This window comes from Puccinia triticina, chromosome 15A, assembly GCF_026914185.1.
Source record: "Puccinia triticina chromosome 15A, complete sequence".
Lineage (NCBI taxonomy): Eukaryota > Fungi > Basidiomycota > Pucciniomycetes > Pucciniales > Pucciniaceae > Puccinia > Puccinia triticina.
The window spans coordinates 4469367-4486036 of record NC_070572.1 but is presented as its reverse complement, the minus strand read 5'-3'; the positions used below and the strand labels follow the sequence as shown (position 1 = coordinate 4486036).

At 47.2% G+C, this 16670-nt stretch overlaps 2 protein-coding genes across 2 annotated transcripts; both read right to left on the bottom strand.

Moving 5' to 3' along the window:
* Positions 1–8378: 8378 nt before the first annotated feature.
* PtA15_15A449 (uncharacterized protein) lies at positions 8379–9916 on the bottom strand (the record flags this gene model as incomplete). The annotated part of the gene is made up of 5 exons (XM_053163655.1): positions 8379–8720; positions 8782–9259; positions 9355–9680; positions 9748–9825; positions 9890–9916. 5 exons carry the CDS (start codon positions 9914–9916, stop codon positions 8379–8381), a joined length of 1251 nt encoding a protein of 416 aa, XP_053027609.1.
* Positions 9917–10403: 487 nt separating this feature from the next.
* PtA15_15A448 (uncharacterized protein) lies at positions 10404–14163 on the bottom strand (the record flags this gene model as incomplete). Its single annotated transcript, XM_053163654.1, has 6 exons — positions 10404–10426; positions 10518–10632; positions 10697–10833; positions 10937–12387; positions 12453–12559; positions 12619–14163. 6 exons carry the CDS (start codon positions 14161–14163, stop codon positions 10404–10406), a joined length of 3378 nt encoding a protein of 1125 aa, XP_053027608.1.
* Positions 14164–16670: the final 2507 nt, after the last annotated feature.

The window sequence follows — 16670 nt, the reverse complement described above, 5'->3', positions numbered from 1 at the left end:
CTCCAGCTCAATGTGAAACACTTACCCCTGCTCTCATCCATCCAAACCCCTCAACAGACCATCCAGATGATCAGCTCCACCGAATTCGCTGAGATCCACGACACGTACATGACCTTGGTCTCCCGGGTTGAAGAGTCCCTTGTCTTTCCCTGGCTCCACTTATACCCGGCACTCCTCAAGCCTCCTACTTCTGCAAGTGTCCATGCGCGGTACTTCCCGCGCTACAGAGGCCTTTACCATTGTCTTGGCCAACTTGAGCCTGCCCCTTGCTCTACCACCTGAACCACCACCAACACCACTACTACCGAGTCCTCCTCCCAGTCTCCCCAACCAAGTGGCCGCGCCTCTGATCCCTTCGAGGTCTTTGAACGCCAGTTCAGCCATGTTGTCGCCGTCGACGGCTGGGGCTATCGTCGCAACAAGATCGACTTCTTGGAGCGCGAGCGAGAAGAGATGGCGGCTTTAACGAGAGCCTCGGAGATTGCCCAGAACGTTTGGGTGCGTCCATCCTTTCTTCTTTCTTCCTTCCTAGATCAATTTCTGATAACATTGTCGCAACAGCTCGGCAATTCTGCAGATGTCCCGCTTACCAAAGAGGATCTATCGTCCTCACGTCAGCGTGCTGCGTTCGATGAGCGCCCACCAATGGTGACCTCCCACTTCGCCATGACAGACGAGTATGGAAATGCGCCGTACAATGTGTGTGTGGAAGCGCACGACCAGGCCGTGATCACCTCGTCGCTCGAATTCCATCTCAACCAAAACTATCTCGACAGCATCAAGCAACGCGCCAAGAACAGCAGCCTCTCTGCCGAGCTTGCCGAGATCATCCACATGGAAGTCCCGAGCACCGGCCAAAGCTGCTCAGGGGCCATGTCCCGCAATAAGCTTGTGCGCTACTTGGTTGACCTGTGCACATGGGTCAAGAAGATCGCGAAACCCGGCAAAGGCAGGGCTGGCCGAAAAGTGTTGATTCACTGTCACGATGGATAGTACGTTCTATCCTCTCCTCTCCAGCGCATCATCCAAAAAAAGCTCATTTTTTTTAATCTTGTCTCTACTTTGAGTACAGAGACGTCCCTCTTTGCGCCGTCGTACATCATGTACGACCTGGGATACACCCTTCCCGACGCCTATCTGCATCTGCAGAACGACCAGAACCGCTCGTTCTTTGTCTATCCCGCGGACGTCCAGCTGTTGCGCCGGGTGGAGAGCCGGATTGAGCAGGAGCTGCACGAGCAACGCAAGGCGCAGCAGATGCACCGGATGGCGGTCGATGAGCCAAGCCGCAGCTCGTTCCTGCGCGGATGCGTCTCCTTCGGCGTCTCCTCCGTCCACAGCGCCAAGTCCGCCGCCACCCACCCCTCCCCTCCGCCCCGACGCCCTCCCCCCCGCGGACGACCCGGGCACACCATCCCTGGTTCTACGACCCCCGCTTCGACGGCCACTTCCCCTCGCGCATCCTGCCCTTCGTCTATCTGGGCAACCTGAACCATGCATTGAATGCGTTGGGGATCACCCATGTGGTCTCGATGGGCGAGTCCGCGCTGGTCGCCCCACACCACCAGCACCAACAGAACGGCCGCTTTGGGGCGCCGTTCGCAGCCGACGCCGCGTGTCGTGAACTCGCTGTGGCACGAATGGAAGAGCGGACCTATGGAGATGTTGGACATGAAGGGCGTGGCGGACGACGGGATGGACTCGATCCGGCCGCACATCGAGCGCGCCATGGCGTTCACCGAGGCCTGTCGCGTTGCCGGGGGAAAGGTGCTCGTGCATTGCCTTGTCGGCGTCAGTCGCAGCGCCTCCATTGTCATCGCACACGTCATGAAACATTGCCAGCTCGACCTCACGTCCGCGTACCTCATGGTCCGCTCCCGCAGACTCAACATCCTCATTCAGCCAAACCACCTCTTCATGTGGAGCATCAAACGGCTCGAAACGACTTGGTCGCCTCTGCCGCTGCCAATGCTTGTACCTACAGGCCCATTAATTCCAGATTAGTCATGAAAGCTGTACAATCATTTTATGCAATTTAACAACATACATGTCAGCTTGCACTTAACTTCTTGAGGACAGCATCCATCAAGGCTCAAGACCAAGCACAAAAGTATCATCTCCAAACATAGTTTGGTATCCAAACTGGCTATGTTTGCATATAAATTTGAGCCAATAGCATGTAAATTACAAACAAATTGTATGGAGGTAGGCTCTTTGGTGGTTAAATAACTTCTGTGTTGTTTAATTTGAAAGCACTTCCTCAAGAGCATGGTCCTTGGGATCAAGCATTAATTTTCAAGGAACCAGCTCAAATCCATGTGAAGTTGCAATAAACTTATTGTAGCACCTAAGGAAACTAAGCTACCAACACATAATTGAGCCCTCATATTCCCTCATGCCATGAATAGCTAGGTCACAAGCAATCCTAAATCAGAGAGTTGATGATAGTAGGAAGTTCAAGACCAATCTATAAAGAGGTGTAGAAAAAAATGTTGATTTTTATTGAACTTGATTCAGGTGGGTGGGTGGGTACTGGGTAGGGTGGTCCTCCCCAGGGAGGGAAACTCAGGGGAGGTGTCTCAAGGGAGATTAAGAGTGGGAAGTCTGAGAGATTTGGGGGCTGCATGGGCCAAGTATGTGGTGTGAACTTCACACCACATACTTGCAGGGAGATTAAGCACAAGACTATAGGACTGAACCTGAAATCTGCAGCGGCGAAGCCGCCTTGGCCTCTAGTCACTGTCTAATATAGTATTTCAAAATTTTTTCCTTTAAGTTCTTGATGCCCCTATTACTAATTTATTTTTAAAAACATAAAATACAAAAACAAAGCAAAAGTTAAAACCATAAACATATGATTTTTTCTTCTCATTTTACAATTATTCTATATATTTTCTTCCTTCTTGATTGGTAGTTTTGGTAGTTTTTTCCCTGGTTTTTTTCCCCCTGATGTATGTAGAAAAGCGGTTTTGAACCGCTGCGCTACCACTATTTTTAGCGGTTTAGCGCTAGGCTACCGCTGAAAATAGCGGTTCAGCACTACGTGGCCGCTGAAATTAGCGCGCTAAATACAGCTTTTTTTCCCCCGGGATTTTAAAAAGCTGTAGTGGTTTTTAAGACCGCTACTTTTCAGTGTAGCATAGCAAGCCAAAAAACCGCTGCGCTAAGCGCTACGCTACGCTTTTTGTAGGGCAGCGGTTACACCCTTGGCACATACCAAACCCCTGTGTCACTTGTTCAAGCAGGAGTTTGTTATGTGCCCAGATGGGCTTGCAACAACATATATCCTCCTCAATCCATCAGATTATCTTTGTGGTGGGTCAGACTCATATGAAGAGGCAAGGCCCCAAATTGTAAGAGTCCAACTGGGACTCTTCACTAAAGGGCTCCAAGGGGGGCGCAGAGACTCGTCTCTAGAGTTCAGGGCCCAATTATCTTGTGTTTTTGAGGGGCAAGGACTAGCAGGGAGAGAATAATATCTCTCTCAGGATCTACATCAAGGGCTGAGAAAGGGAAGAGAGAAGAAGCAAGAGAAAGAGAGAGGGACATATCTAGCGGGGAGAGAATAATATCTCTTACTGGGCTAGGTAGGTGGGGCAAGGCTGAAACGCTGCGCTGCGCTACAAAAAAGCGGTCTTTTAGCGCAGCGCAGCGGGGAACCGCTGCGCGGTCAGCCCAAAAAGCGGTAGCGCAGCGCCAGTCCCGCTGCGCTACCGCTCAAAATAGCGGGGGCCCGCTTTTTCCCCGACCCAAAAAGCGGTAGCGCAGCGGACGGGGCCGCTCCTTTCAGCGCTGCGCAGCGGTCACCAAAACAGCTGCGCTTTGCGCTGCGCTGCGCTTTTATGGCTGGCAGCAGGGGAGCGCTACGCGGCCAGTTCAAAAAGCGGTAGCGCAGCGGGCGGGGCCGCTACTTTCAGCGCAGCGGGCGGGGCCGCTACTTTCAGCGCAGTGCAGCGGCCACCAAAACCGCTGCGCTGCGCTTTTTGAAGCGCAGCGCTTTCACCCTTGGGTGGGGGAGGAGCCGGGGCTATATGGGTCCCTCTTAGTGTCTTGTGACTTGTGTGTGAAACCCTAGGAGGGGGGCTCACACAAATGCCAGTATTTGTTTTGTAATTTTTTGCTCTGTTGCTTGCCGGTGAAAAACAAGATGTGTGGTTTTTTCAATCATTCCCACAGGTCAGTGAGCTACTTAGTTTGAATCCCAAGGATGCCAGCCAAAAACAAAGAAAGTATAGACTTCTGGCTTTTGAAGCCTAGAGGGGCTACACACTCTGAGCCTTACCACAGTCACAGTATTATCTTCATCCTGTACACCACAGGCTGAATTGGTCATCACAAGGATGCATGTGGGGATGTCATTTGGATGCACCTCCTGTGGCACGGCAAAAAGTATCACCCAGATCCGCATGGTCAAACTACACCTGGGACATCTTTTCAAAGATGTCCTCAGGTTATCTTCCAGATGCTAAAAAGCCAGCCTCAGGATGCATTTCTGCCCACCAAGACCACCATAAATAAGACCAGACCCAGAAGAAGTTGAACCCACAACCTCTAATACCATTCTTGGGAACCACTTGCCCTCCAATACCCTTCCCACAACTACTGTTGTGATCAAAAACCGCACACAGTTAAACCCAATTGCATGTGGTAGCAGTGGGTGCAGTCAGTCAACCCAAATGAGGGGGTCAGCACACGGTAGCACTGAGTACAGTCAGCAAGCCCAACTGTGGTGGTTGGTGTTACACGCTGGGTTGGCAGCAAGATGGGTAACATGCAAGTTTACCAACTTCCCTATTGAAATTAACATGGAGTGCACATGTTAAGTTCTACACAATCCAAATATCTTCAGAGATTTCTGGAAGCAAACCTTGGGATGATTTGGTGAAGACTGTCCTGAGGATTGGTGTTCAAAATCATCCTCAGGACAACTTCCCAAAACATATCCTGATGATGTGTTTTTTGAGCTGGATAATGCATCCTTGGGATTCTCTTTGTGCAGATGGGTCCTTGGGATGCCTCCTGAGCATCCTTGGGACCAACGGTAACCTGTACTCAGGATAAATCAAGGCTGTCCCGGGGTTACTTTTTGAAAAAAGCATCCTTGGGACAGGCCCAAATATTAAATACTGGTTTGATGGTTTACATGAACCTTTGCTGAATAGCCTGTGAATCCAACCAAATTTTCAATTGAGCCCACTGACTCACAACACTAGCCCCTACTACTGATTTTGTGGTAAATTTTAGGATTTTCTGCCACAGACTGCTTGATTATTTTTCTGCCAAATGAAATGGGTCTAGAATAAAAATGAATCCAAGTTACCTAGCACAACTCCCAGCACAGGGCCCTCAATCAGAAGCATGTGCTTTGAGCCCAGGAGAAATTTGCTAAGTTAGTAAGACTAATCCTTCAACTTGTTGAACCAGGCTGTCAGGTTAGTTAGTTTCTGCAATTCCAGTATGATTTATCCTATTATAAGTGCAAAAGGAATGATCTGGTAAAATTTCAAAACTCCCTGCAGAATATTATCCCACTTTCTTGCAGAATCCACAAAATCCTAGACCTCTGGATCTAAGTTTTGGGGTGTTTTGTTTTTGCAATTCTAACAAACTTACCACACACACAGTAATCTAAACACAAGCAAAAGTTGAAAAATACCCAACGGCCCAAAGGTCCTATGGATGACCCTCCAGCTGTGCTGCAGCCACAAGCAACCAATATAATATAATGGTATTATGGTAATGAAGATGGCTGGATCAGCTGAATCTGATTTCAAAGTTGAAGAGACCAGTACTGTAGGTTGCCTACAAAAGAAATGGACACTTTATGTTGAATTTTGTATTTATTATTGAATTAATCAGTGATTATATTGCCTATATTTATTTTGGTGCCAAACAGAGCCAAAGCTTTTAGAGGGGGTGTATTATATCTACGGACTTACTTCGCACAGTACGGAAAACTCTTTGTGCACTGCACAGTGCGCGCATTTCCAAACACTTTGCGCACTGCGGGTGAAGGAAGCAAAATTTTCAAAAAAAAAATTGACGAATCAATAGAAGGCCCTTTTACTGTCCTCTATTAATTTTCTTGGGAGTTTTTTGAAACTTCCTTGTATGCTGTAAAAACCCATTAAGGAACAAAACAAGTGTGAAAATTAACAACTGATGACAATGAGATAGGAGAACAGCAGAGTGCTGAGGTCAAACTAAGTTTGACAGATAACCTACCAAAAAACTTAGTTGTTGATGATTCTGAGACTATCAACACAAGAAGTACTTGCGCAAGAGGCTGAGAGTGTTGAGTGCAACGAACAATTGTGGTCAGGACTGATGTGTGTATTGCCTCAGTGAAGGAAATACATGATTACTAAACAAAAAAGGTTTGAAATGTGGTTGATGAATATGCATCAAGATGCATAAAAAGCATAATGAGAAAACAAAATTGACAAAAAACCTTGACATCAATGAGGGAGGACATGAAATGAAAAACAAGATATTTCAACAACAAGTACAGTCATTTGGGGACCTGGAATTCATGTTCCCGCATGCCAAAAATTCCAAACAGTTTATCAAATCATGGTAAAAATATTTCTAACTTTTTCAGAACTTTTGGGAACCTCTGATCAAGAATGAGGCCTTGAAAAATGAGGAAATTTCACATGAAATCTGTCAAAGTGCACCAGTGTGTGATGCAATTTCCTAAATTTTCAAAACCACATTCTTGCACAAAGTTTCCAAAAAGTTCTGAAAACGTTAAATATATGTTTACCATGATTCAATAGATTGATTGGAATTTTTGGCATGCAGGAAGATGAATTCCAGGTCCCCAAATGACTGGACTTGTTTTGTTCCTTAATGGGTATTTACAGCATACAAGGAAGTTTCAAAAAACTCCCAAAAAATTCACAGAGGACAATAAAAGGGCCTTCTATTGATTTGTCAATTTTTTTTTTTTTTTGAAAATTTTGCTTCCTTAATTCACCCGCAGTGCGCGAAGTGTTTAGAAATGCGCACACTGGGCAGTGCGCAAAGAGTTTTCTGCAGTGCGCAAAGTAAGTCCGTATATTTATAAGTTAAGTTCTGAAGAAGTCTCCCACCTTCTCTCACTGGCATCAGCCCACTCCCAATTCATCAGGATGATTTTGTGTGAGAAATTGCACATTCCATTAATTTTGAGTAGCTACTAGCATGCATAAAGTATTTATGGAGACATGTTTTGTACAGACCACACCAGTGGCAATATGTGTAAATGCACACCACCAATTGTTCACACCCATCCCCAAAAGTCTCCTACCAAAAACAATTAAGCAAAAAAAAAAAAAAACAAGAAAAAAAAAACAAGGACAGAATGCAGGGTCTACGGCATAATTAGGGCAGACAGGTTCTAAAGTTGTCTCAACAGACTTTTCTTTTCTTTTGGTTGTTGTTGTGGATGGTGTTTTTGTTGTAGACTATACATGACTGGACTATGTTGAGAAAACAAAGTTCTCGAGCGAGAGAGAAGACATGACAAAAAAGAAACCTAAAACTAAACATCACAAAACTGTATACAACAAAAAAAGGTCAAAAAAAAAAGAGTAAAACAAAAAAGAAGGTAATTCGATGAAGAAAACAACAGCAACAAAAAAGATTGACTCAGCGAGTGGTGCATATTCTTCGACTAGCTATGTTCTGATCCCGTTTCTTCAAGAAAGATTTTTCTCGTATTCATTATCGTAAAACAATCCGGGGTGGAAAAGAAGCGAAGAAAGAGAAGGAAGGCCGTTCCGGAAAGAAAAAAAACAGTGGTCAGATTATAAATGAAGTGTAGTAGCAGTAGTTGTAGTCAAAAAAAGAGAAAGGTTTCCAAGATGATGAGCGGATGATAAATAAGTGAATGTGGTTGTTGCGGTGTGTGTGTGTGTGTAGTTGTTGAGGTGTGTGTAGATCAGTCGAGAGCCAAAGGAAAAGAGAGAGAGAGAGGAATATAAGTGCTTGAACAAAAGAGAGTGAGGAGGCCGGGAGAGAGGCGTTGTGCGAGGCGGGGGTTTCGGTAGAGAATGTGTGTGTGTGTGATGTTTTACGTTGATCGAATCGAGGGAAAGGGCCGCTTGAACGAGGTGAGACTGGGAGGGATCGGACGAGGCGGCTTGCGAATGCACCAAAGCGTTTACTGCAACTTCTGCCAAACTGACCAAGACGAAAAAAGGTGAAAAAAATGACTCCCGGGACAAACAAAAGAGAAAAATAACGGGCAGGGTCCAACGATCTGAGACGGGAGAGAGTGGCCGAGAGCAGGAGGGGGACGGAGAGAGAAAGGGCGGCTGGTATTCCAATCAGTTGAGGGTTCAGTTTCAATTTTTTTTTTTTTTTTGATTTTGATTTTCAAGATGAGGAATGGATTAGGTCGGAGGCAGTTCGTGGGAGACAGAGTCGGTTTTGACTTCGGCCAGCGGTTGCTGATCGATCGGGATTTTGCCGGCGGCGTTTGAGATGCTCATGGAGGCAGTGAACGTGCTCGGGGTCACTTCGCTCGTCTTGGTCTCTGCCCCCGGCTCGATGAACCATGACCGGCGCGACATCTTGGCATGGTCGTAGACTAGGAAGCTTTCTTCCATCAGCCGGAAGTCGGCCGACATCGAGTCGATGTTTAGGTTCGGGTTCCTCTTCTTCGCTTTCAGTGGGTTGTCCTCTAGCAAGAGTTCTTCCAGCTCGTGAGTCGCATCAAAATTTGCCTTCTTCGACTGTAGATTATCATTGTAAGTATCGAGATGAGTTGAAGGATGACAAGTTAAGATGGCTTACATCAGGCTCAAATGGAGGTTTGACGCCCAATTCCTGCATCAGGTCCCAATTCACATCACGAAACCAGTCATGGTTCTTCAATCGAGCCATTCCCCCCGCGCCTTTACAGCCGATCCGTTTGTTGATGTCACGCTGCAAGATCTTTTCTAAGAAGTTCAAGGCGTCTGGACTGATGGTCTGAGGGAGGGTATCAGGGAAGCGGGGTTCATCACGGGTGATTGCATTGGTCAGTGCGCTATTTGTTTTGCCTCTGAAGGGCCGCTTGCCGAATAAGAGTTCGAAGGCGACGACGCCGAGCGACCACCAGTCGATCGTACATGTGTATCCCTTCTTGGCGAGGATTTCGGGGGCCATGTAGGCCATCGAGCCGGCGACGGATGTGAGTGCTCTCCGCTCGGTGAAGTGGACGGCAATATTGAAGTCGGTGAGATGTGCGTGACCACGTTCGTCTAGTAGGATGTTATCGGGTTTCAGATCACTGTGTTCGATGATCGTCGTCGTCGTCAATGCAGATGGATGATCAGCTCAGACAGACAAAGGAAGACGGGGGTGGGTGGTGGGGGCACTGCTAACCGATGGACGATCCCTTTTGAGTGCAAGTAATCGAGGGCGAGAGCCATTTCACAGACGTAGAACCGGACGACGTCTTCCTTCATGAGCCCGACCCGATCGAGATGGAACCTGAGATCGCCGCCCAGCATGAGATCGAGGACCATGAAGAGGTTTTCGTCGTCCTGGAATGCATAGCGCAAGTTACAGACAAAGGGCGAGTCGATCTCCTCGAGCAGTCTCCTCTCCTGAATGATATTTGATACTGCACGCTGGGCGACGATTCTCTGCTTGTTGATATACTTGAGGGCATAGAGTGCCTTGGTTTGCTTGTGTTGGACCACTCGGACCTGAGCCCCGCAGATGGGAGAGCATGAGCGGGATGGATGTGTGGGTGTTGGGTGTGGGGCTGCGTACCTTGCCGAAAGCCCCTTTGCCGACCGACCTGAGCAGGTAGAAGTGCCAGAGGTCCACCGGGCCGTCGAAGTCGATCTCCTGGATAAAGTCCGAGGATGGTCAGCAAGCAGTTCGCCGGGCTGGACAGCAGCAGTGTGTGTACCTCGGGCTTGCAACAGAACGCGCCCATTGTCTCTGGAGTGCGGGTGGGGGTGGGGTGTGTGTTTGGCTGAGGTGGAACGAGGGTGGGGAGGCTCAAGAAGCGTGCTGGGGGTGGGTGGGAGTGGAGTGGGGGTGGGGGTGGGGGTGTGGGTGTGTGGGAGTGCTGTGCAGTGCTGAGTTGCTTCGTGGGTGGGTCTGGGCCAGCGACTGATTTCCTCGGCGTCTTTGCACTTCGACCCTCGACCCTCGACTGGGGGAGGCTGCAGAATGTATGTATCGGGACTGTCAAGGGCACACTGCAAACGTGTATTGGACCCTGCAGAATGGCGGATATCACCAGCCTCATACATACATATCTTGCAGTCCAAGCTGAAACAGGGCACGCTCAGCGAAACACCCATTCCGTAACACTCCAGCTCCAAGCGATAAACAGTATGTATCACAGCAGACAGTGCACATCGGAATTTGTAATAGATTTCAAATCTTCAAGGCACAACGACAACAGCTCAAAAGATCTAATTTGACAATCCAACCATTTCTAAACAAAAACAAACAAACAAACAAACAAACAAAACGTGGTAATCAGAAACCAGCATCCTGCAGCTTAATCTGAATGGCCATCAACGAACCTAATTTATCTAAGTTATCCAATATCCCAGAGTTGCCTTGGAACGCATGTTTGATCACTTCTCGAACATCCTCCACGTAAACGAGCTCGATTCCCTCCTTGATCGAATCAGGCACCTTCAAAAAAAAAAAAAAAAAAGTTAATAAAAATTACATGTAAAAGAAACTTCTTGAGACTCACATTGTGCTCGATGTCAGGCTTGTTGGCTGCGGGAACTAAAATCTTCTTGATCCCTGCCCGGTGCGCAGCCAAGATCTTCTCCTTCAAGCCGCCCACTGGGAGCACTTGTCCAGCCAAAGTCATCTCACCCGTCATGGCTGTTGGGCAATAAAACAGCCGAATGAGATTTGAGAATTAGGGGGAATCGATCAGTGCACTGGTCGTAAAACAATCAAGTGTTCCGAGTAAAAGACCACTAACCTAGATCAGAGCGGATTCGGAAGTTGGAGAACAGCGACAAATACGCGACCAAGATCGCCGTGCCAGCCGACGGCCCCTCCTTGCCGATCGAGCCTTCGGGCATATGCAAATGGACCGACTTCTTCTCCAAGAGGTCCTGGCCAGCTTCAGCGGTCAGGCCCAAGTTGAAGGCATTCGACTTCAAGAAACTCAGGCCGATCTGCGCCGATTCTCGGATCACCTCGCCCAGCTTGCCCGTCAACAGGATCGACGAGCCGCCACCGGACGAGCCCGGCATCAGCTTCACTTCGATCGGCATCAGACTCCCCGATCCATTCCCGGTGTACCCTAAGCCTTGCGAGACGCCGATCGGGCACTGAGCTGTATACAGTCGATCCTTCTGGTAGATCGGCGGACCGAGGTAATCGATCAGGTTCTCATGACTGATGTGGATCGAGAGATCTTGGGGTAGCTTCAGCGGCTTCCGCACTTCCGTCGTCGTCCGTCTCTCACTTCCAGTCACTCCAGATTTCTCGGGCGATGATGAATCGCTCGACGTTGGAGGTGATGCTTCTGAGGTTGAGGATGATGGAGATGAGGAGGATGAGGGCAGCAGGCTACTACTAGATGATGGGCTCGAGGTGCTACTCGATGGTGAGGCCGGGAGGGCCCCATCATATTTGATCACACTGTCCTCTTTCACAGTCGATGTATCGTTCGGTGGTGAAACAAATTCCGCAGACGATTCGGGTAAGGCCTTCTCGCCAAGATCCCGTACGATCTTCAGCGCCGCCTTCCGATAGACTTTCTCGATGTTTTGTTTCAGTTTCCGGACTCCAGATTCCCGGCAGTAGTATCGAATCAAGGTGTCAATTGCAGATGGATCAATGCTGACGTCCGATTCCCCGAAACCGCATGATTCTTTAGCTTGGGGTGAAAGATACTTGCTGGCGATGTTGATCTTTTCGTCGGTGACGTATCCACTAACCTCTAGCACTTCCATCCGATCCAAGAGAGGTGCTGGAATAGTATCGAGCACATTGGCTGTGCAGACAAACAAGACGCGTGATAAGTTGATGGGAATATCAATGTAATGATCCAGAAAGCTGCTATTCTGCTCGGGATCCAACATCTCTAATAATGCCGAAGACGGATCGCCATTGTGACCTTTGCCAACCTTATCGATCTCGTCTATCAATATCAACGGGTTTTCTGTTTGAACCTTCTTGAGGGATTGGATCACTTTTCCAGGCATAGCCCCCACGTAAGTTCTTCGGTGCCCTTTGATCTCCGCCACGTCCGTCAAACCGCCAACTGAGAATCGGAAGAACTGTCGATCTAGAGCCCTGGCAATCGACTTCCCAATCGATGTTTTACCTACACCGGGCGGACCAACCAAACACAGTATTTTACCTTCAACAGTCCCCCGGAGTTTTCCCACCGCTAAAAATTCCAAGATCCGATCTTTGACACTAATACAAAAACCAGTTTCAGCTTTCGAATAGCAGAATGACACGCTTATGATCGCTTAACTTACTCTTTGAGACCGTAGTGATCCTCGTCCAAGACTCTGATAGCGTGCTGAAGGTCGAAATTCTCCTCAGAGTGTCGACCCCACGGGATTGATGTTAACCAATCTAAGTACTGATAAGAGGGTTGCGTCAATTTCCAACAGTAGATGAGGTTTTTCTATCACGACTTACGTTTCGAGTGACGTTGAACTCGCTAGCCTGTGGCTCTAAAGTCTGTAGCTTGCTGAGTTCTTCATCGAAAACGCTTTTGGCGTATTCAGGCATATTCAGTCCATGAGCTTTCTCCTTGAACTTCTCGATCAGTTTATCTTTTCCATCTCCATCAATTCCAAGCTCCTTCTTAATCCCTTTCAGTTGTTCCATCAAGTAAAATTCTCGTTGGCGCTTCGTTATTCTTGATTCTACTTCTCGAGAGATCTTCGATTGCAGTTCAGCATTCTTCAGTTCTTGTTTCAAAACAAACAGAGCTTTTTGGAGCCTTTCCTCCAGAACCATGGATTCTAAGACTTCTTGTAACTCGTTGAAATGAAATTCACCGCCATCTGCTGAGCTGGGCGATGTGCTGACTGCAGCAGCAAAATCGGCCAACTTGTCGGGATCCTCAAAAACGTTTCCAGATCCTTGGGAGATACTGAAGTTGGCGATTTGATCTCTAAACAGTGGGTTCAAAGTCGCAATATCCCTAAAGACGTTTATAATTTCAGAGGCGATAGCCCGGATGACCTGAGAATTCTTTTTGAATGGTTGCAATGACAAGTTTTTCACGTTTGCCAATGAGACTTGATACTCTTTCAGGAAACTGGTTTGAAGCAGTGCAGCCGAATTTTCGTCGGATTCCAAGGTGGGATCATCAATTTCCTTCGCAGTTGAGGAAGAAGCCTGCTTGACTATTGGAGAATCTGTCGAGGCGGTGATAGAAGGCTCCGGCGAAGGATCGGACAGCTTATCTGTGACTAGAATATCCCCCTTAGCGGGTGATATTGGCGAGGGTTTGACAGCCTGGATCGAGTGTTTGACTTTTGTGGGATCAGATGGATCAACCTTGGGAACCAAAAGTTCGGTAATCTCGATTCTCCGATGAGGATAGAGGACAGCAGTCAAACCATTGGCATATTCATCTGCTTCGTCGTCTTTTGATGCGGTCTTTGATAGGCTACTGGGGTGTTCTTTCTTCGCTGCATTAGTCGGAAAGATACTGGTGATCTGAGCGAAAACGCCAACTTTATAAACAGATTCAGGATCGGAAATGATATCGGTTTCAGACTCGGAATTCTTGAGTAGGAACGCGCCGAGATAAGGTTGGCCACGTTTCATCATTTCTCTAACCACCTTGATTACATCTGGGTTCTTGATGATCACAGCTTTGTAGAATCCAGGAAACAATGGTCGACGAGTGATAGGTAAGGCAAGCACTTCAGGGTAAACTTCAGGTATCGTAGGCTTAGAAATCGACGTTGGTGGCTTTTGAGAGGAGGGAGGATCATCACTTGAGCTAGCGCCATCTTGATCGCCCGGTGAGGACGGATTTCCGGAGGAGGATCCCGCTGGAGATTGGTTGTTCTTAGGATTGTGCTTGGATGAAGAATTCGAGGATGAAAGCTGGAACGTCTGCTGTAAAGGTTCTGACTGTTGAAGATTCAATTTTTGGTTTTGAAGGTGGTAATGAGACGGAATGACGAGTGAAGTTCTGCTTGATTGGGTCGCTTGGTGAGTCATGCGAAGCAGGTCTGGTGTAGAATGGATATAATCGTTGGTTCGATCATTCAGCCGATTTGAAAGTTGGTTGCTTCCTGTTGATGGCAGAGCTGATGGGTCATAAGTACTATGGAACGATACCAACTGGCAAGATTCTAGATGAACCCTACCTTCGACTGGTCTTGAGAATGGCGGCGTATGATGTTGGGGATGATGCAGAGGGTGCGAGGAGGCGCTTGCATGATTTTTCTGGAATGAGCCGCAGGAGCCAAACGAATGGCGAGATACAACCCATCTCTGACGATGACGAAGCGTTGTCAACATGATACGAAGCTTGAGGAACCCGATCGGCTGACTGTATCACAACCAAATGTCAAGGACGATGTCAGCTATCCGGATGGTAGAATTGAAGTATTGTAGACTACCTACTTACTGCGTGCACCTCTTGATCCTCGAGAGCGTATTTATTTCGAACGGTGTGGTTGTGAGTTGCTGGTTGATGATCAAGGTGTGCTTGACTCTTGCTGATCGGGAGCCGAGGAGCTGGGAAAGCCGGGTGCTGGATTACGTGAGCATCTCGCTCGAGCCGGTCGGGATGACGTACATATGCTGGGCCCTCCGGCAGAGTCGGGGCTGACTGGGTGACGGCTCACCCGGACCCGCCCCGCCCCGCGTGTGCATGATAGGACAGCGCAGTCAGACTCAGACCTCGTTTCATCAGGACAAAAGCTACATATTGTCTTTTGATTTAAGGCTGGATAATTTCTCATTTTTATTAGAATGCCTCAAACCTAAAAATTGGTTGCCCTAACAGGTAGTATTTTGGGCTGTTATTGAAGATAACAATACCTGATTTGACACACTGGCTACAGCGGAATACACTAATGGATATTGGCTCGTATCATAGCTTGGCGTAGTGGCCCAATGTTGCCCATAAGGCTTGTAGATTATCCCCCAACACTTTTTGGGGAAAACTAGAGGCACAAGGATCTCCTCTGAAATACTGTCACAATTTTGTTAGTATAAGGGACAAGCACTTGGAACCTCAAGTCACAAGTCCCTGGCAAGATTGTGCATGGTATGTCTGGTTTATGATTGAGCTTGGGAAAGCCCGTGAAATCTTCCCAGGCATAAAACAGATCTGGGCCAAAAAACCATCTAGCCTATGAACAGGGGCTCATTAAATGCAGGCTCCAAATGGCCACCAGTTTCAAAAAAAGCATATTCCCCAGTTGCAGCCAAGTAAGCTAAAAAAATATATTTTTACATACATACACATCCTATTTGGGGTGATTGAAAAGCCCACCAGTAGATGGGATGGAATCTGGATTTGGTAGTGTTTTGTAATGGTCTGACAGAATGTTGCAAACTTGAGAAACATTGATGATTGCAACTAGCACAGTATACCCAATTTGCTTTATTAAGCCATAAAATTTCTGTGTGTAACAGAGATGGTAAATTCAGTGTGTTATGACATGAAATGTTAAGTTGGGAAAAATAACAAAGCAACACCAGGGATGTGGAAAGTGCTGCATGAAGTTGCAGCTGCCCTGCGGGGAAGGAAGCAGAAATTTTCTAATTGCAGAACCACATTAAAAACTCTAAACAGTCATAGTCTATGTACAGTGGTTGCCCCAGGGAGCACTTTGAAAATTCTAAATCTCCTCTAAGCTATGTACTTTTCTGGAGACATTCTTCCTGTTAAATCAACTGTATGACAAAATAGACCCATAGGGGGGGGGGTTAATTTTACCAACATTTCACTGCAAGAAAAACTCTAGAAAATGCTTGCAGTTGAGATGCAAGAGCTCAAGAAAGCTGTGCCTCATGCAAGAATCAAGCACTGGGTGATTCCATGCACATTGTCTAATTTATGCAAGAGTGAGTCTAAGGTACAAAAAACTAAGTACAGGAGTTGATACCTGTGCAAATTCCCCTTTCATGTGCACATACCCCTTTCATGTGCATATATCCCTTTTGTATGCATTCATCCCTTTCCTAATGTGTACATAGCCCTTTATGTGCACATACCCCTTTCATGTGTGTATATCCCTTTCATGTGCATGTATCCCTTTCACAATGTGTACATACCCCTTTCATCATGTGTTCATTACCCTTTCATGTTTACATGTCCCCTTGTAGTATTTTAGATCCCTTTTAATACCCCTTTTATCATTCAGTTTTACATACCCCTTTGATGTTTACATATCCCTTTCATGTGCAAATACCCCTTCTGCACAAACCCCTTTCATGCATAAATACCCCTTTCATGCATAAATACCCCTTTCATGCATACATACCCCTTTCATCATGTGTACATATCCCTTTTATGTGTTGATACACCTCCTCACATTCCCCTTTCATGCATACATATTTCTTTCATCTGTACATATCCCTTTCATGTGTACATACCCTTTTTATGTTATTCTGGCTGGTTTCAATGGTGCATGGAGTGTTTAATAAAAGAAAATGAAAGGGTGCTCAGGGGGATGCTCATTTGCCTCAGCCTACTGCATGAGCACTACAGC